Below are 22,506 nucleotides of genomic sequence, written 5' to 3' on the forward strand. Positions count from 1 at the left end.
TTACTACATTATCAATCAAAGACAAAAGATTTAAGAATTAATATTTTTACTTAATCTGCTAAATGTATTATGTCTGTTATTAATACTCTAAGGTAACATTTGAGGACTAAACTGACACCTAATAAAATACAATTTAGATGTTAGAAAAGTCCTCATACTGATGTCCAAGCCCCTAATGGCACAACGGTATGTCTGCAGACTCACACCACTAAAATCTGGGTTTCGATGCCCATGGTGGACAGAGCACAGAGAGCCCATTGTGCAGCTTTGTGCTTAATTCTAAACAAACAAACTGATGTCCAACTAAACTATGTTACAATCTAAAATTAAAATATACTGCTTTGAAAATGCAAGTCTTTCTATTCGAAATTTTGAGTAACTTACAAGTTATTGTGTCACAAAATATTGTGAACTCAGATAATAAATGAGCCATTTATCCCAATCTCATACACACTTTGAAAAACTTTAATTTATAATTTGTATTTGCAATAATTAACGTACAACTACCTCTACTACCAGCTTTGAGTTTTATCAGTATCCGACATAGAATTTTAGCTTTACACATTTCGTGGGTATGAGCGCTAGTTCCAGAACTAATGCAATATCAAAAATTACAGATTAAAATCATATTAATTACTTATCTTAGGATCTGGAGACAACTATTATGATATCAGTCATGTCCTATTTCTCACCTTTTAACCTAATAATACTACTAATATTTCAAAATATTCTGTTCTACTAACAATGATAAGAATATAAACATACGTATGCTTTTTTATTTTCTTAATATGACGAGAACTTTCTTGCAGACTCCGTTGTACTCTTTGTTCGAAACTGTAGAGGTCGCTTGATAACACATATGGATAGCTAACAACGCGGGAAACTGACAATTTTTATAGTTTTAATTTAGTGAAGTGATGTCTCTAAAGGAAAAAACTAAACGAACCAGGAAAGAAAGTTGATCAGAAGAATGAAATATATCAAAGTAAAACAATTTTATTGTTGTATACATAGGCATTGAAATTCTGAATTATGTAAATTGTAACTAGTGCAATATTTGGACTTTAAAGTAATATACTGTGACTTGAATTTACCGTAGCGGCTGAGCCTAATTCCAGTCTGTGAGTGTTAATACAAAAATGAGTTAGTTAGCCACATAATAATTGTTCATGCTAATTATAAGTAGTATGTGCAATATTATTACAAATGTTCAATGTAAGTAGATTTGGACAACATTTTAAAATGAAATTATTAGTATATAACATAAGTAGGGACAACATAAATTGTAAATTTACGATTTTAAACTTTAAAGGCAATGGTGAAATAAATGCATGTCCTGTCACTTTGAATTGTGGCTCTATCGTAATAAGAAAAAAAGGCTTTTCCAGTTGTTGAGTGAGTCCTGCAAATTATTATGGTTTTATTCTCACTGTCACTTGTCCATGTGAAGTAACGAGTAAATCATCAAGAGTGCTTAATAGGACAAGTACTTTTCCTTTTAATTTAATTGCTTTAGTGACTTTTTATGTGAAAGTTTTAAACTATGAAAAACTATTTTTTATAATATTAAATAGTTTTTCATTAAAACAAATTCAGATACAAGACCAGAAACAACATGGGTAGATAATTGTACATTGCTGTCAATCTGGATATTTTGTTTATTGGCTGATGCCTTTACCAAAATCTCATTAGCCAAAAAACAGACAACTGTTACACAGTTTGTTAAAACTGGATCTGCAGCTGGCCACAAAACAGATATCAACATGCTACAACATTCAGTGATTAAGTATACTGATCCTCTATTGATAAAGTAACATTAATACAGGAAAAGAAGAAAGTAGCTTGTAAGTTCAAAGTGACAGTGTAGATGCAATGGTTCAGACTTAGAGGTCAAAATGGCATAAAAAGCAGGTGTGAAAGAGCTGCAAGGTAAATTATAAGTATGAAGAAAGAGAAAAGGAAGGACTGATTCATCTATTCCACTGGAGAGTGATGAAGATGAAATGCCTAGCAGTACTTCTGAGGATCCCATGGAGTTTGTGACACTGAATGAATGATGCAGATTATCCAAGAATTGAAGTGTAAAAGCAAGACATTGTTGTGGTATTTCAACATGGCACAGGAGCAATGCCGATTCAATTTGGTATTGAATCCACAACAACATTAAACTTTTCAAATCAAGAAGCTCTATGAAAAGCATCAAGTTTCAGTGCTCTTGAAAAGAACAGTTGATTGCTTGCATTCTGCATGGCAGGATTAAGGATTCTTTGTACTATGTTACTTCCAGGAGATCCAGATGATCTTATGAACATGACTGGAAATACAATTAAATCTGATGATACAAAACTATTCTCATATGCCAGTAATATGCAACAAGTTTTGCCAGAGAAAGTTATACTTGCACTGATATGCTAGTCAATGATGTTTAAAGAAATGAAAGATAGATTGAAGAACAAACTTTTGAAATAGCTAGATGAGAACTGTCCCACTGATATGAAGGTCGTGGATTTTGTATCTACTTTGAAAACTAAAAGCAAGAATGAAAGCAAATAGTCAATAACACAACATACACATCTTCCAAGTTTACCACTGTGTGCTATGGGAGTCAAAAACTTGGAATAGCATTACTAAATCTGCATATTTTTTTTCATAAAACTTTGTGGGAGATTTTGTTCAACCTGAAAACTCTAAAAGTGAGTTTTAGCTCATTCTAGAAGGATGTTATTTATTAAGGGCAGTCATTCAGCACAAATCCTGGGTGTCTGGCTTGTGGAAGCAGTGTTAAAAATTTGCAAACAGTCTAAAAAAAGTTGATTTATTTATATCAACCAATTGTAATTTTAATGTGTTTGACCAGAAACTAAAATAAATTGGTATCTGTATTGATGGTGGCACTATTTTTTTCTCACTTTGACTATTTTAGATTTAGATTTACATTGCTTAGCTTTAGGCCAGACCGTAAAATAACTTATTGTTGCAAGATTCATGGTTAAATTTCAAAATTTCTTAATCAGAATGAAATACAATTGTATTCCTATGAGAATTGATTATATCAGTTAGTTTCATGCAAAGTTATGAATTAATTTTATGAAAATAATCAACTTGTGTGTCCAATTATTACTATCTTCAATATTCAGTAATCAAAAATTAATCTTTTTAGAGGCAGTTCACATCTTGCACAGAAAGCTGTCTTTATGTCTGCCTTAGAAATTTCCATGCTACTTGTGAAGTTCTGCTGATTGTGTTAGTGACCTCACACAGGTCGTGTAGTAATTATGGATTATAGTCATGTTGACTAATTGTTTTTTCAATTATGTTGTGATGCTTCTTGTTTGGTGATGTTGTTTTGTCTGGTGCACATGGGATGGTGTGTAAGGCAGAGGTGAGACTGTTTCTTGTTTCTGTTTTTTATAGTATTCTTTGGCTAGTGTATCAAATATGTTTTTGAAATAACCAAATACTTTGTTGAGGTCAGAAAATGACTGATTTGGGGTATATTCAGTGGTGATGCACACCAACACACACACACATCCTGAATAGATCAGATGTATTTAAGTTGGGTCTGATAAAGGCAAATTCTGGGTGTTATTTATCTTATTTTACTGCTTTAATATCATGCTGAAAAGGTGTGGTCAGTTCTTATAAACTTCATGAGAAGACAGTGCATTAGCATTCAAAATATTACAGTCCAACCAGGTATCCAAGGCTACCTTAACTTTTACCAGTGTTTGAAACTGCAAAATTTTGTGATGGCCTTTTAACATGTCTTTAACACTTTGTAATTTCATAATTATCATCAACATTGTTTGCAGGAAAGTAGGAACAAAAACAGTATGAAAGGCTTTGTAAAATCATACTTCCATATAGTAATCTTAGAAGTACCACATTAATGTCAAATTCACAGTGTAGTTTTCATCTTAACAGCTGTCACATTATTTTTAATGAACATGTATCAGATAATATATTTTGAATACTTTAAAACTCTATCTTTGTAATGCATGATTTGTTCACTTAATCAATGAAATAGTATGCAATGTTTATTGAAGTTATTGATACAAAGGTTCAAACAAATTGCTGGTATTAGAAGAGTAATCACACTCTACTCACATTACCTTAGGTAGATCAACAAGTAGGAAGGAAATTGAGGACCTGAACTTGATATTCAAATCTGTAACAACACAGAAAGGTAAAATACTACTATTTATATTATGAAATAGGTTTTTTCTGTCACTTTTCCTTGCTTGTGGAGAATGAAGTTGATGTTAGATAACACTGCACAACAAAGTTTTTGCTTCTTGAACACTGTTGGGTGTTCCTTGTAGAGTTTTGGCTGCTGAACACAAAAATCATATCCAAATTTGCCCATTACGTACAGTTTCGTTGAAATCTTCAGTTTTGCTACCATGGGAAAACAATATCAGGGCAACTGGAATTTGTCAATGCTTGCTGACTACTGTTGGACACTGCAACGTGATGCACCGGACATTGAATACAAACAAAAATCAGGAGCAAAACACTTTTAATTATGTTGAACTTAATAGCATATTACAAACATTAACACAATTAAATAAGTTATTGCCAGTAAACAATTAACTGTTTATTTCTCAAAGTTTCCACATGATGAAGCAAAACCAAAACTGTATTTGTGCATACCCACCAGGTACCTGTCACAATCAGCAAAACCTTTTCAGGAAGCAAAACATTTAAAAGAAAAATTGTTGTGCAGTGTAATTTGTGTATGGAGTAAAGTTTATTATCTTAATTGTACCTAATACAAAAGCTAGATTAGACTAGCTTTCCCATAAGTTATTTCTATGTAATTCAATAGAGAGTGTGAGCAAGAAATTATGAAATTTGTATATTCCTATTGTTGTATGACTTTCCAGTAACATAACAAGTATGTGATATGTATCTCAGAACAACTGGTTATACCAAAATAAAACTGAAAACAATGTTTTGACCTTCTTAGGTTATATTCAGATCAACAAAGAAGGAGTTTGCAACAGTTGTTCTGAAATACATTTTTACTTCAAGTTGGTTTGTCGTCATCACGAAATGCGTGATATATTGTTAATCACTTAACCTCCCCCTACATGTTGATATGGCATGTTTTGGTAAACATATAAATACAAAAATTTTGATTTTTTTCTTTTTTCCCATTATTGCATTTGCTTGTTTTGAAGTGGTGTAAAATGAGCAGGAGAATATGTCAATGTGAGGTTTCATAGTACTAACAAACATAGGATTTTATAGTTAACTGAAGACTTTTAAGAATTACTACATAAGTGTTTTTAATGCAGATTATCTTTGGATGCGTCAATGATCTGGCTGTCTAAGTAGGTCATAAAGGTTTTTTTAAGATTTTATTTCTTAGAAATAGCAAATAATAACGTAAGTTGAATCTTTCATACTGAGTTATTCAAGAAAAAGTTAAAATACTCTCCAGAATTATTATGGTTTTTATACCTTATGTATTATATAGAAACTGAAATACATCATGATGTATTCTACCATATTAATATTGCTCTTGATATGTAGTCTTAAATGTGTTTAAAGATGGAACCTCTTTGCTTTCTACTTTTAGAGAAACATTTCCATGACTTTGAAATCCTGACATAAGTAAGGAATTTTTTAGCATTAGTCATATATAAAAGAATTTCTAAAGTGTGGAACATCAGGTTCACAATTTCACCCATTTAAGGTTATAAATATTTATTTTCAGTATTTGTTTGAGGTCTGGCACTAAAATTTATGTACAACTTGTAATTATAAATATTTATTCTTTATCAGTGAGAGTTAAATATTTACTTTAGGAGTGGTTGGAAAGAAATATAATTTTATTGCATATGAGTTTTGCAGTTATAACACTTAGAGAGACATAAATTAGGTAGATAATTGTGACTAACCAACAATAATTGGCTTTATAAGTACAATGAAATTATTTACATAGTTAAAACTCATTCAAAACAAAAAGCATAAATTATTATATTACTGTAACTTTATTGAATGTTATTTTTATACATTTTAAAAATGCATGTTGGTACATTTTATCTGTTTTTATAACTTTAAATGAATTAAAACAACTTATGTAACAAGTGTGTGGTACCAGTATTGTGTACATATTAACTGAAAGCATGAATTATTATACTGTACATAGCTATCTTTAATATTAAATTAGTTTTCATATTTTTGTGTGTTTTTCAATACTTAGGTCACTGATATTCTTTGGGTGAATAAAAACAAGTGTTCAAAGTCTGCTTTATGTAAATCACACACAACAACATTGAAGTGTTTTATCTTGTTACTCTCAACATGGCTACAGTTCAGTTACATTCATCTATTGTAAAAAGGTGATATAACTATTTTAATTTCAGGAACTGATCCTAAATCTGCACTGTGTATTTTTTATAAGTGAAAAGAAGAGTATTTACGTGGACTTGAGAGATGAAGGTAATGTAGTTTATTTTTTTATCTATGTATCTATTATCTACTAAAAATGTGAAGTGTAAAGGTCTTTTAAATCAACTGTACAGTTTTCTGTGTTTGTATTATTAGTGTTAAACTACTGAAGCATTTTAAGAGTTTAAATGGCAATCTTTTGTTGTACCTTTTAGAAAATTAATGAAGATAAATCTAATTCTATTAAGGGTTTATATCTTTCTTTTCAAATATAAAAGTTTAAATTCCATATTTTTTGGTCAAGATGAATTTTTATCTTTTAAATAATTTGGATTTCAATCAGTTAAATATTACATACTGCACTTGATAAACCAGAATAAACATATGATGTCATAGAAGAATATTCCTGCAGCTTTCAAATTGTCAAAAATATTTTCAGAAATAAAACCACAACAACAAAAGAAACAAAATTCCTGTCTCTGGTATTTTTCCTCTTTTCCCTGAGCCTTACATTAAGAACATTTGTTCACAATCATGAGAGCTCTGGGTATCTAATATGTTGATAAACCAAATTACTGCTGCAGTAATATATGATCAGTGTATTGACGATAGAAATTCCCATTATAGCTGAACGTGCTACTGGTAAGATTTCCCAGGAATTTAGTTCAAAGTTATATACAGACTTTAATTCTTAGGAAATTAGATTCATGGGTTTGGCCAGTGATTTCTTCTTCTTTTCAGTAAAACAATGTTTCTAAGTAAGAATGTAATCAATGAGAAGACATTTGGACTCTCTGTTTTTCTTTGTTTTTAACACTTTTTGTTTTAGTCTGTCATATTCCACACCATTTGAGGAGTTTTGGTTTTCCAATACTTTTCATGCTTCCAAGTTGTTTGCTTTTGGAGAGAATTGCTCTTCTCATACTTTTGTTTCTGTTGATACCAGTTCTTCCAGGGGACCAGTACATGTTGATAAATTATAATTAATTAATTAATAAATTAAGTCCTCATTTTACATCATACATGTATGCTAAGTATCTGTACTAGTAAATAGGATAAGCACGACTCCACTTCAAAAGTTAATGACTCATGAAGACAGAGAAGTGATACAACCCTACAAAATAAACATAAAACTAAACATTGAGCTATCTGTGCTCTGTCCACCACGGATAACAGATATCGAGACTCGATTTCTAACACTTGAAGTCTACCGACATATCGCTGTGCAATGAGGGTGGGTTGTTTTGAACTGATATGACATTAATATTATTATACCAAACTTCTAGAAGTCGATAAACTACTTTTTATTAAATAGGTACAGAGCAAGATAAACTATCAACTACATTTGTTAAACTTTGTTTATATCTAACAGGATTTTCGATTTATGAGCATTCCTGAAGAAAAGTAGTTAATAATTTGTTATGAGCCTAAAATATATATATGGTATTGTAAGTCACAACAGGTTTCAACTCAAAATACATTCATAATTAATGATAAGTAAGGATTTACAATCCTAAAATCGAGCGTTCGATTTCCCATTGGTAGACAGAGAGGATTTCCTGTTGTTGCTTTGCTATAAGAACAACACATTTTCACAATAAGAGAAAACATAAAGTGACTGGAAATGTTTGAAAGAAGATATTCCAAAAATATTAAAATTATTTACGAAATCTTGAGTTTACCATCTTTTACAGAAGAGAGAGTAAACAGATCCCGGCATGGCCAGGTGTTTAAACTAGTTTAGCAAAGTTTTAAATGTTTTCACACTTGAGAAGGTTTAATAATCTTCTAGAGGTTTTCTTTTCCTTTCTGTTTTCAGTCACTTCCTTATCTATTAATTGATGTACATTATAATATCTACACAAATTTTGTTCAGTGTTCTTTTTTTTTTTTTTTTTTTGTAAATAGCCCGGCATAGCCAGGTGTTTAAGGCACTCGACTTGTAATCTGAGGATCACGAGTTTGATTCCCCATCACACCAAACACGCTCGACCTTTTAGTCGTGGGTTCGTTATAATGTGACGGTCAATCCCACATTTGTTGGTAAAAGCGTACCCCAAGAGTTGGTGGTGGATGGTGATGACTAGCTGCCATTCCTCTAGTCTTACACTGCTAAATTAGAGACGGCTGGCACAGCGGGTCCATGTGTTGCTTTGCACGAAAATTAAAACAAAGAAAATTAAGTGAACCAACCACAGAATACATTTAAAATACATACAGATCCAGATATACATGCTTATTTTACAACAAAGTCACAAATTATATACTAAACAACAAAGAACAATTTGAACCAATTTTTCTCAACAAGTGTATCTGAGACAAATACAAGACACATCATAAACTATGAAAGCATGATCCTAATGAAAGAAATATTCATACATGAACTTCTTGAAGCAATAAAAAACACAAAAACAAATCTCTGGGTGAAGATGAGATACAAGCCATCCTCCCAAAAAAGGGCACTTCGAAATTGTTTGATCACCAAAAAGCACTTTTTAACTTATCACTATCCTCAGAACACATACCAATTTCTTGGAAGCATGTTAATATACTAATGCTTCATAAGGTATGAAAGCCAGCAGATAAACCTAATAGCTACCGACCAATCAGCCTGATCAGCTGTGTAGGCAAAATTCTTGAGAGAATAGTCAGTAACAGACTCTCCACATTCTTGGAGATAACATGAAAGTTACCAGAAGAACAAAACGGATTCAGAAAATTTAGACAACAACTGACCACTTAGTCAGACTCACTGAATAGATAGTCGACAGCTTTAACAAAACTAATGCACTGTCTCCTGCTTTCTTGACATTGAGAAAGCATTTGATACTGTATGGCACAATGGTCTACGGTTACATGTAAAGGAAATGTGACTATCTCTTGGAATTATTCACTGGTTATCTAACTTTTCGAAAAATAGAAAATGTGGAGTAAATGTAGAGGGAACCTTTTCTGAGTACTTTACTCCAGAAGCTGGCATCCCTCAAGGAGGGGTGGTCAGCTCTATATTCTTCATCATCTGTGTAAACAATTTGCCATTGAAGGATCCTAAGCATGGATTCTCCTCATAGTTTGCTGATGATGTGGCAGTATGGAAAAGTGCCACAGCACCAACAATAGCAGCCATAAACATACAACAACAACTAAACAGAATAAAGGAATATTGTTGAAAATACAAAATAAAAATAAATACAGCAAAAACACAACTTGTCATCTTTACATAGTTGACAAGATACAAAAAAATACTTCAGCCTGAAGTATATGTGAATGGAACACTACTTCCGCCTACCACATTGGCAAAATTTCTAAGTCTAGCCTGTGACACAAAACTAACCATGTAAATGAAATTAAAGTCTGGCAAAGAACCAACTATGCTCGGAGTCTCATTCGCAAGAATAGTGGAGCATCAACAGACAATATACGAAAAATGTACAAAACATGCATTAGACCAGTAAATGACTATGCAGCTCCAGCATAGTAAGTGACAAAACAATTAAAACGAAGTTGCAAACAATTCAAAACACACTCCTCACAACAGCATATAGAGTTCCCAGAGAAGCATCATTCAAATTCATACCCAAATATTTAAACATACCAAATAGACTCTTACATCATACAATAAAGTATTTTGATAAGGATTGGATGAAAAATGAATTATTAAGCGAACTAGAGAGGTACCTCGTACATGATGAAGGTAGTCCTAAACACTTCTACCCGATCAACACATATTTTAAACACAAAAAAAATGAATGAAAAAAAGATAAAATAATAATATATATTTAAAAAGGGCCACCATCAAACTAGACTTCTTACTGACAAGGCAAAATAATATCTGTATATGTATACCAGTGCATGGACATTGATCTTAAAAGGGTCGGAGTAAATTCAGCCCATTCTGATTCTAAAGCAGGAACTAACACCAACAAACACTGCATGATCATATAAATAAAGAACGGCGGAAGAGGTCAAAGAGCACCTGACCCTCCAGAGTACATATGATACCCAAAACCCAAGAGAGAGAACAATACGAAGTTCTCTATTTATTCTCAAATTTTGCTTTCTCATTGACACGTTTAACATTAACTTCCTACAGATAAAGATATCTTCTTAGATCAAAATTAAAGATTTGTTTCTTTGAATTTCGCACAAAGCTACATGAGAGTGGCTGCGCTAGCCGTTCATAAATTAGTCGTCCAAAAGTTAAAGATATACTCAGTAATAGATATTAGCTACTTAATACAATAAGCTGTTCAAGGCGTTGAGTTCAATACCTTCATGTTTAACTCTTGTTTGTGCGGGCATTGCGGTTATTAAAGCACCGAATGCGATAAAAATAAATGTTTGTAAATATAATTTCATCTCCACTATAACTTTATGTCTACTTGCACCAAAATTTAAACGTTTTATGTAACTAAGGTTATAAAAGTTTCCTAATTTCTGTGTTGCTAAGAAACTAATTCATTGTTGATATTTTTAATATTGTAAGCACGTGATTTTACAATGCTTAGAAGCAACAAAGATGTCAGACAAATAATGTATTATAAAAGTTTCTGATTAAATGCCTAAAGCTGACAAAGTACAGAAACTAGAAGGTGAAAAATTTGTGGTAACACCACAGAACCACAATTCAATTTGGAAACAGCTTTGATTTCAATTCAAAATATACAAATTTAAAATGAGATGGAAAAAATCTTAAGATTACGTGTTTGTGTGTGTGTTTTCTTATAGCAAAGTCACATTGGGCTATCTGCTGAGCCCACCGAGGGCTAAAGATTATGCGATTTTTATTGCAAAATATTATTGTTTGACAATAATACTTGTTAGTTAATCAAAATTATTGTCATGAAAATTCTTTAAACAACTCGCCTGGCAGGTATATTATATAACTTAAGAGCAAACAAAAACAAAATGGACTTCATCAGAAATTATAGTGTATATATATTAGGCAAACGTCCTTGGTCTGAGTCAACTCTATCATTCAAAGTTTCATATACAATAGTCTCTAAAGCCATGTTGTGTGGTTGGGACTTCAGGTTGTATCTGCAGAAATATTGAATGCAAGCTAACGAGGTTATTACTTTATTAAACATGTCACTGGTTAGGTTTCATTTGGAATATTGTGTTCAGTGTTATTTTGAATTTCTCAAAAGCTACATAAGGGCTATCTGCATTAGTCATCCCTAATTTAGCAGTGTAAGGCAAATGGGAAGGTAGCTAGTCAACATCACTCACTGTCAACTATTGGACGACTCTTTTACCAACTAATAGTGCAATTAAGCGCTACATTATGAAGCCCCCATGGCTGAAATAGCGAGCATATTGGGTGTTATCGAGATTCAAGCCTGCGACCCTCCTCTTACGAGTCGAGTGCTTTAACCTCTTGGCCTATTGTGATCAGTCTTTTCACCACCCACTCCCCACAAAAAATTATATTTACCAAAAAGTTTTACCTACTTCAAAGTCATCTTCACGTTACTGAAGGGAGAAGAGTAATAACATTCATGAAAAGATGTTTTACACCTCATGAAGAAAATACTGAATCACATGTTCATTGCAAATTTAATCACTTTTATACCCTTATTTTAAAAAAGACCAGAAAATTGAGAGAATGGTGTTTCTGATTTCAAATATTTCTGGGGGAGCATGCCTCTGGATCTTCCTTAAGTTTTGTGCCTTAAATATGGTGTAGAGTCACAAGCCAGCACTACATAGTACACTAATGATTCATTAGTATCACCCACTTAAACATACTGAAAACCTTGCCTGTTGCTCTTTTCTAAAGAGATCTTAATATAACCTTTCCATCCCTGGAGTAATTTTAGTAGCTATGGTGTGAACAATTTACAACAAATCAGTGTCATTACTCAGACAAAGCTCACACAATATTTCAAGTGAAGACTATCGAGGACCAACTAGTGACTTGAATAGAAAGATAACTTCCTCTTTTTTTCTTGATAATCAGTTTAAGTTGCATCACTCTGAACAGTCCTTTATACATCACTATTCCTTCTTGTGTATGAAGACCAAAGTTGTACACTACTTCATAAGTATTTGGTGGATCAGAACAAGATATATTGATTATCTTTCTCATGAAGTAGTTTGATCCTAGAGGCACTTGTCACCTTGTTATTCAGAAGTTACTTTTTGTTTCATGAATGTTTAACAGAATTTGAATTAATAACTTTTTCTTTAATTATGTTTTTTATGTAAACCATTAAGATTTTCTGTACTTAATCTTTACCCATAGAAAAGGATTTTAAGGTAATAAAATTTATTTATTATAATTTCTTCAATAAAGAAATATGATTTTATATAAAAATGTAGAAAAACTTGGCAACAGTATGGTTAAGAATGTAACTGAAATGTGTCTGAGGTAATTAACCACCTTAATACAAAAGTATCCAATACCAAATAATTAGTAGTAAACTGTATTTTAACAAAATATTAGTTTTGGGCCATTGAAAACAAACTATATATTATGTATTATAAACATTCTCCTGATTTTATTCCTCACTCATGTTTTAAAATTAACTGCAGCAAGTAAATTTAGAAAAAGTAATTTTCTACAGCATCCTATCAAGAGTAGTTTTCCTATCAAGAGTAGTTTATTAAACCTGTATATGTGCTTGGTCATTCTGACCAGTTCTGTAATCTCCATATAAACATGAAACTACATAAACTACTGAAATATTTTAAATATACAAAGTGTATCATCATGAGTTTTGGCAAATGTTTATCTAAATGTTACAATCCTTTTGTAAACTGAAATTATATTTCAAGTAAATTGCTTTCATAAAACATTTATCCATTAATTTATGAATTCTCTGTCAAGTAATTCTGTGTAAAGTGTGATTTTTTATGCTAAGAATAAAATTACTTGTGTTCACCTAATGGTTTTTATGTTTAATTTACATTACTCATTATGCCTTCGAAATATCATTTTTTTTATTTTTCATAGAACTTTAAACTTGCTCTCTTATCTTCTATACCATAACACCAACTGTAATGAAAGTAGTGAAACAAATGTTGGAAGTACATAATAATTGCAGATTGTGAAAATGCAATTACAATTTTTATTTTAGCACAGCCTCGGTTTTCTAAACATTTCCAATTTGGCTGCTTTTACTTCACAATGTCTTTCTGACCCTATATAATAGTTATATTATATATAAATATAACTGTGAAATATACACAGTAGTAAAACTTATCCAACCGACTGAAATATGAAGTGTATAAGGGCACTGAACATCTTTATCTAAGTTTCTCCCAGGACCTTGGCCTTGAACATGCTGTATGCTATTCACCATCTGATACTTCAGCCCTGAACAGGGTCTTTCCACACTTCTCCAGTTCAGAGTCTGTACACTGGGTTCCACTGGCTCTACTTTTTGGGAATATACAGTCTGCTATTCTTTTTTTTGGTCTTCATATTTAGCTGTAGCTGACTGAGTTCAGTATGTCAGATTGGTGTTGCTGTCTCCACTGATCAGCCCACCACACGATGTTTTATTACCACCTCTGCCTGTTACCTTTCTCTGAGTCATCTGAGGAAGGTTGATACTTCCAATTGCTTGTACTGTTTTCATTGCCAAACATATTTTGAACCATACTTCTGTTCCCTAGTTTACAGATGGTTTAAAATCAGTTTGTTACTTTAGTTTTACTTTTCCCCTTCTCTCTTTGTTCTGATTTATTTGTTTTTGGTATTTCCTTAGTTTGGTGTTCATATCCCTCCATCTTATATCTAGGTGCTTTGTCTTGTCTATTGTTTTTTATAGTTCTGCCCTTTGAGATTGCTCCCAACCCTTTGGAATCCAGGGTTTAGAGTTCAGAGGTTATTTTTCTTTGGAACCAGTCCCAGGCTTTGCTCCTGTCAGTGCCTTCCTCTCTCACTTCATCTCCCAGTTTTCTTTCTTCTCTAACAACCTGGGGCTTTGTATGTCCTACCTCATAATTTCAATCTTCTTTTTTCATACTTTACATTTCTTATTCTATTTGCTATCCACTTCTCACTGATCATCTATATCTTCGTTATTAACAGAAGGAATTATAGAATCTGTCTCCCACTCTACTCTGGATTTTTATTCTAGTCTTTTTGTTGTCCCCATAAAGTTGGTTTCTTATACTGTTCCCTCGGTGTGGATTCCTGTACGTGGTGAGGGGACCTCCCAAGGAAGGTCTGTTCTGTCTGGTTACCTTCTCTGGGATGTAAATATCCACCAACATGTTTGTTGTGTGTGGTGACCCGTGAAGGGGAGGACTGGATCTTGGTTGTTGAGGGGTACAACCCTAATACACCAGTTTGACCTTTAATTCCTGTAGACGGGCAGCCTTTGGGTGACCCCTTGGGTCAATCAGCTGGTCCACTTGGGCTTGAGTCAACCAAGTACCAGTGTTGGAAGTTCTCAACGGGTGTTGTGGGCATTGTGCCTGATGCTGGTGTTTGGGTTTAGTGCTTACAAATCCCTGTCGTTGCTGCAGTGTCCTTGCATGACTTTGTAGTGCGTCCCCTCATAGGGCTCCGTGGTGGGTGGTGTCAGTGGGTTCCGAAATTTTTCTTTTTTCCTATGGATCCTCCTTCAAAAAATTTAAATAAAATAGTGAAAAAACAGTCAATAGGTAAGTGACCATGTCTTGAAGACTCTGAACAGCGATCTTCAACATCTGTAACACACGTACCTCATATTCTTATATTACATTCTCTTTTGGAAATACCTTTAGGGCAATTGTCCCCCTTTTTAATTCAGAAGGGACAAGAGGGACTTGCTGGCTCTCCAAAGTCAGTAAAGAAGATTCGATCTGGAGACATATTGGTTGAAACATTCACATCCCAACACAGAGAACTCCTCTTGAATTCAAAGGCAATTGGGGATGTACCTATTGAGGTTACCCCTCATGCTACCTTGAATTCATCACAAGGAGTTATTGTTGAGAGGGATTTGAAGAACATCCTTAAATCAGAGATTCTCGCTGGTCTCTCCACTCAAGGAGTTTCTGCAGTGAGGCGCATCTCCACTCGCAAAGATGGAGTTACACTGCCAACAAATACCCTCGTTTTGACATTTACATCATCACGTGCACCTGCCACCATCAAGGCAGGTTATCTCATATGCAGGGTACGGCCATACATTCCAAACCCTCTTCAATGTTTCCAATATCAGAGATTCGCCACTCAAAGACATCATGTCGTGGTTCCCTGACATGTGCTCGTTGTGGTGGCAAGAACCACGATGCCTATGACTGTGACATGGTCCCACATTGCGTCAACTGCAGTGGTTCTTACCCTTCCTACTTTTGTTCTTGCCCAAAATGGTTGGAGGAAAAATGGGTGCAGCGTTTGAAAACGACACATAACATTAGTTATCCTGAGGCTCGGAAGTGCTGCCCACCACTTTATCTCAAACATATGCTGCTGCACTTCATTCCACAACTACAGTGGGAGTGCAGACAGATCTCTCTGTGCCTCTAAGAGAATCGTTTTCAAAACCAATGAAAATCCTTTTGACCTCCATGGTTAAATAGGTTGATGAATCGACTTCCACGCCCATCTCTGTCTCTGTTCTGCCCACATATTCCAACAAACCTAAAGATCCACATCCTTCAGTTTCAAATACAGGCGTTTCTTCTGATACATCTTTTCTCCCACCCCAAGAGGCAAAACAATCATTCGTTCGCGTCCTCAGTCACTGGAATCCCCTTCCAATAACAAAGACCTGCCCACTCGACTCAGGGCAGGATTCACAGAGGTTGATAGACCTCCTCTGACTAAGGATAGTGAGGAAAAAAGACGTGGTTGTAAACAGAAGGGTTGTCCAGCCACTTCACCTACCCCTCATTAAAAATGGTCACCTTGATACAATGGAAATGTCGAGGTTTACGTTCAAATCTGGATGTTATCAAAACACTAATTGCTTCCTACCATCCTGTTTGTCTTTCCTTACAAGAAACATTTCTCAAACCTGCTGATACAGTCACCATTCGGCAGTTTTCTCTGTACAGAAATGGCAGGCTGTGTGATGGACGAGTGCATGGAGGGGTGGCACTATTGGTTGATCAGCATCTGCCCACCCTGTCTTTGTCACTCAACACACCCTTGGAGGCCGTAGCCATCTGTGTTTCCTTGGGTCATACCATCACTGTTTGTTCTCTCTACCTGTCCCTTGGTGAGACATATGATCAATCAGACCTTGATGCTCTCGTTGAACAGTTACCGTCTCCATTTCTGATCCTGGAGGACTTTAATGGACATCATCCCCTCTAGGGAAGTGCTGATATTGATAGGAGGGGTTGCTCTGTAGAGCGTATGCTCTCTGATCACAATCTTTCTCTTTTCAATACTGGTTCTTCCACTTATTTTCATTCACCTAGTCAGTCCTTTACCACTATTGATCTCTCAGTTTGCTCCCCTTCATTATTCTCCCATTTTTCATGGAGGGTTGACAATAATCCACTAGGCAGTGACCATTTTTCTATACTTTTGTGAGAAACTGGTCGTGGTCGATGCCACCCTACCCACGTGCCCCGGTGGAAGCTGGATCAGGCAGACTGGTCCACTTTCACTGCTCTCGCAGAACTTGATCCTGCCATCGTAAATCAGCCATCAATAGACGACTGTGTGGCAGCGGTAACTGGCTGTATTATACAGCAGCTGCTGTTACGATTCTCAACGACGGCATTATTTTAAACATGTTTTTTCCCAGGGTTTATCTGTAACATTGGACAGTGTTATTGATGATGGTGACACTGTCCACCTTGATAAAGTTTTAGTTTTTAATGACCATTAATCTTTTAATCTCATTTAAGTGTTGGATATTTATTCATTTCACCTTTTTAATTGTGGTTCCCTTTTTACAGTTTCATTCTCTCAAGTTCCATTTGACATTGTAAAATGGCCAGAACATTATATAACTCAACACCAAGACTGGAAAGACCAACTTCAGGTGACTAATGCTGCTGTTTGAACTACCCGTTAGTCGTTCTGGTGAGGTGTTATTACACTTTTGCTGCATGTCATTTAACACTTTTATTACTTTACCTTTTAGTACTGGCCTTAATGACACATAACCCAGAACCAGGACTGGAAAGACCAACTTCAGCAGGTGACTGACGGTGGTTCTTATACTTGCCTGTTCGTCTTCCTGGCAGGTTATGATCATTACCATTGTGCTACAGAAAATCCTTTACAACTTTATAGACTGGATGTCAACATTGGTTTTATGCAAGTATCTGTTTTTAATTGCTGTTTTGTTTTTACCTTTGTTTTCTTTTACGAATTTTACTCCATTTACTTTCCTTTTACCTTTTTTACTGGACATTTGGCTACTCATTACTTTGATTTTGCTATATGTCTTTTAAAACTTCTATTATTTTACATTTTGTTTATAGCTGTTATGACACATAACCCGGAACCAGGACTGAAAAGGCCAACTTCAGGTGACTGACGGTGGTTCTTGTACTTACCTGTTAGTCTTCCTGGTGGGTTATGATCATTACCATTTTGCTAGAGAAAGTCCTTTACAACTTCTTTTACTCTGCTCTCTCTCTTAACATTGTTGACTAGGTGTCAACATTGGTTTTATGCTTTTTCTGTTTTTCAATGATGTTTTGTTTCACCATCACTTCCTTTTATGTATTTTGCTACATTTAATTTTTTTTTACCTTTTTTACTGGATGTTTGGTGCAGATAGCCTCGCTGCTTTGTGCCATAAAACACTAAATCAATCAATCAGTTCTTTTCCTGTCATTTCTTTATCATCTCTGAATCACTTTTTTCATTAGAGAACTCTCTAATTTATCCTTTTCTGCTTTAACTGTTTATGATCACCAACTGATCCATCTTGCATATTCTTCTTTGGGTGAGTCAGACCATAGACATTTTTGCATCTCCTGCCAGTTTCAACACAGCACAGCCTCTTTTTGTTGTTTGTCTTTGGCGATCTCACAGACTGGTATGTGAACTAAAAGTAACACATTCGTCTTCCATAACTTATATAATTATGCAGTTTCCTTTTCTCTGGATTTTGTCTCCCACCAATTTTTATTCTCCTGTATACCCAGAAGATCTGGTGTGATAACTTTTGTTTGTTTTATTTTCCAGTCATTTTCATGTGGTTTATATACGTATTATGGTACCTTGATTAATGTACACATTTCAACACATTGAAAATTTCTCATTGATAAGAAAAAATAAAGTGAAGGGAAGAAGGTGACAGTCATCTGATACAATGTTACATGAAGAACAACATCTTACACTTCTCATTCCTGGTGCCATGGGAAACCACCAAGTTGCTGTCTTTACCTCACAGGTATTACTTAAAAAAATCTGTATTGAACACAAGAGAATGGAAAATATTAAACCCATCTCCTCCTTCTAAGAGGCCAGTGTTGAAATGAAAGTTTTCTGGGAATATGATTGACATTGCCAATTCTGAACTCTTATAAAAACAAAACAAATAAAACAGACAATTCTTTCCTGATCTTTCTGACTTCCAGTTAATTTTCTTTGCCTTATCAAGAGAAAACTTGTGCTTATATAGAGATTGTGTGACCTTCCCATTGGTTGAGGGCTACAGCAGTGTGATTGTCATAAGCTGTTATAATGCACGTTGGAGCTTGTTCAAGGTTGATGGCATGTGGTAATTGTATGTAAGTGAATGGCTCTTAGTGGTGCAGAGGTAAGTAGCTATATGAAAAACATTTTTACATAAGGGAGATTTTAACCCTGTCTCTTGACTATTGAACTATCCCAGAATAAGTTAAAAATATTATAACATTTCTTGTCATTATAGTTTGCACAAACTAAGTTTCACTCTGGACAAAAGTTTAAGGAAAATAAATATTGAATGTGATTACCAAGTTACAGATAAATATATTTCACTTGTAAAGGGTTCAACAATTCTTGTTTTAGGAATTTGATTTGGTTTTAGGACTTACAGTATCAAGATAATTATACTCACTATAAGTATACAAGTATAAAAGTGGAAACTTTTATTTCAAGCCAATTTGAATTGCTATTGGTTGTAAAGCATCTGTTAATTAGAAGGTTTGTTTGGAGTTCCTTCAGCATGAACCTAATTTAAGTTTCTAAAAAGCAGTAATTTCATTCCTTCTATACTTATGTTAAATAGTGTTTCTGATGAAATATAGTGTGCATGTTGTTGTATATAAGATTTCTAAGACAAATGATTTTTTCTTTTTCTTACTCTTTCTCATGATACTGATATTTGTTTTCAAAAAATATTTTACATTTGAAATGTTTATACCTAAAGTATTATGTCCCTTGAAATATGTTTTTCTATTATAAAAGATTAGGTATGCAGATGTACTTGCTTGTCAAAAATGTAAGTGGCACAAAATAATGAAGGTACCAAACATTTGTAGTGGACATGTATGAAAATATACAGGATAAATAGAACATACATTTAAGATACTCTTTTAAATATAAATACTTTCATTGAATTCTTCCATTTACGTGTGTGATAGGATTGTTGGTTTTAATTCCTAAGAGAAGTTACTTGTAAACAATTATACACTGTGGAAAAACTAATGATACCATGAAATTCATTGTCTTTATCAATTTCCTCTACTTAAAAGTAGGCAATTTCACAAATGTAATCTGATTTTTATATTTTACATAGAATTTAAAAAAGTGTTGTGATCTTCATTAAATATTTTAACTGTATAGTTGGCAGTAGTAATCTGCATAACCAGCAGTAGGATAAACTTAAAATGCAGACCAAAAAATTGTCCTACATACTCTAGAGTGAGGGGGTATACAAACAAAGAAGTGTGTGAAGCACCCAAGTAAAATATGAAAAATTACTTTGTTTTTATAACAGTCTAGCTCCCGCTCAGTATACCTCATGTTCGATGACTGACATGAAAGTCATCGACATTGAGCCTGTTTGCAACAGTAAGAGGGAGTTGTTCAGTGATGGCATTAATCTTTACACTGAAAAGTGTGACACTCAAAACACAGCTCGGAGGGACTCCAAGTTCCTGCAGAAAAGAACAGGAAAGTTTCGAACCCACAGGAACTTGGAATATCCTGTCTATTAAAAAGTTTTAATAAAAATGGGCAAATTACCACATCACCCATATATATGGAGGTCTCACAAAATTTCATACCTCCATGTTGTATCATAAGCCTTTTCAATGTCAAAGAGTATTGATGCAAGATGTCGTTTGAGAAAAGCTTCTCTGATTGACGTTTCAAGTAAAATCAGGTGGTCCATGGTGGAGCTCTGTTGTCGGAACCGACGCTGTGTGGGCGAGAAGAGGTAGTTTGATTCGAGGGACCCATGCGACAGGTAGAGAAAACAAACAGTGATAGTACGACCCAAGGAAACACAGATGGCAACGGCCTTGAAGGGTGTGTCGAGTGGCGTATGTCAGGCAACTATGACGTGACGTCTTTAAGTGACTGAACCTCTGACACTGGAAACATCAGAGAGGGTTTGTAATGTACGGCCGTTCCCTGCAGTTAAGATAACCTGCCTTGATGGTGGCAGGTGCACGTGGTGATGTAAATGTCAAAATGAGGATATTGTACGGTAATGTAACTCCATCTTTGTGAGTGGAGAAACGCCTCACTGCAGAAACTCGAGTGGAGAACCCAGCTAAAATCTCTGACTTGGGGATGTTATTCAAATCCCTCTCAACAATAACTGTTGGATGTTTCCACTGATATGTCTCCAGATCACAGCTTCTTTTCTGACTTTGGAGAGCTAGCAAGTCCCTACAGTCCCTTCTGAATAAAAAGGAGGACATTTGCCCTCAAGGTTTCTCTGAAAGAGAATGTAGGATAAGAAAATGAGGTACAACTGGTGGTACAGACGTTGAAGATTGCTGATCAGAATCTTCAAGACGTGATTGTTTTCCTATTGACTGTTTTTTCACTATTTTATTTAAATGTTTGTTTGGAGGATCCATAAGAGAAAAGAAAATTTTGGTGCCCTCTGACCCCACCCACCATAGAGCCCTATGAGGAAACGCACTACAATGTCAAGCAAGGACACTGCAGCAACGACAGGGTTTCGTGAGCACTACACCCAAACACCTGCATCAGACACGAAGTCCACAACACCTGTTGAGAACTTTCAACACTGGTACCTGGTTGACCATAGCCCAAGTGTACCAGCTAATTGATCCAAGGGGGGCCACCTCAAGGCTGCCTGTCTATAGGAATTCAAGGTCAAAGTGGTGTGTTGTGGTTGGACCCCCAACCAACAGGATCTTCTCCTCCTATTCACGGGTCACCACACACGGTAAACACGTGGGTGGATGTTTTGATCCCAGAAGAGGTAATCTGAAAGAACAGAACCTTCCCTGGGAGGTCTCCTCACAACGTACAGGAGTCCACACGGAGGGGTGAGAATAAGAAGTGCAGTAAAATTAAAATAAAGAAATAAAGTTGTTGTTTGGAATAAAATACATAATGTGAAATATCAATTTTTCGATTCAATTATATACATATGTGCATGTATAACAAATACTTAAAGAAACACATTAGGGATACTGCGCACACGAAAATTGTGACCGTAGTGATGACTACCAGAGCACAAAACTTTAATGATACAAAGAATTATCACAGAGAATATTAGGTAGGAAAGTAAATAACGTTTTTATGCAAAAAGTTGTCATTCGGTTTGAGGAAAAGAACTTGCAAATTATTGCCTTTTCTCAATGTCAATATTTTAATATTTGAAGCAATCCAAAGTTGGTTATGTGAGAAATGGCTCAACAGCTCCGTGTAACAATCATTACCTACATCTACGAAATTGTAAAAGTTTCAAAACTTGGACACTAGTTTTCGGATAATTAACATGTTGAGAGAGTCACTATTTGTTAATCTTTGAAAACAAGAAATGCTCATGAACCAATTCTGGAAAGAATTGTTAGTGGCAACGAGAAGTGTCTTTTTTGTTATGAGCATACTCAACGTAAGAGACAATTGTTGAATCTCTGTTACACACCTGTACCAACACCGAAGAATGGCTTATATCCAAAAAAAAAAAAGTTTTGCCTTGTGTTTGGTGAGATCTGGGAAGTGCAGTTTATCACAAATTTTTTTATCCAAATCACAGCTGAAAGATATTGTCATTAGTT

General features: G+C 34.6%; 1 protein-coding gene across 13 annotated transcripts in view; it reads left to right on the forward strand.

Annotated features, from left to right (window-relative positions):
* The first annotated feature begins 707 nt into the window (after positions 1-707).
* Positions 708-22,506, forward strand: part of LOC143243177 (uncharacterized) — a 386,181-nt gene continuing 364,382 nt past the window's right edge. For 2 of the 13 annotated variants that reach the window (XM_076486981.1, XM_076486985.1), the window contains exons 1-2: positions 708-985; positions 6,375-6,450. In XM_076486981.1, the coding sequence (XP_076343096.1) occupies positions 971-985; positions 6,375-6,450 (91 nt within the window). In that variant the 5' untranslated portion in view covers positions 708-970. Of the gene's footprint in view, positions 986-4,117; positions 4,187-5,584; positions 5,620-6,374; positions 6,451-17,253; positions 17,688-22,506 lie in introns of those variants that run through there. The other 11 variants (XM_076486982.1, XM_076486983.1, XR_013024133.1 and 8 more) reach the window with 10 other exon arrangements.

Source organism: Tachypleus tridentatus, unplaced genomic scaffold, assembly GCF_004210375.1.
Source record: "Tachypleus tridentatus isolate NWPU-2018 unplaced genomic scaffold, ASM421037v1 Hic_cluster_2, whole genome shotgun sequence".
Lineage (NCBI taxonomy): Eukaryota > Metazoa > Arthropoda > Merostomata > Xiphosura > Limulidae > Tachypleus > Tachypleus tridentatus.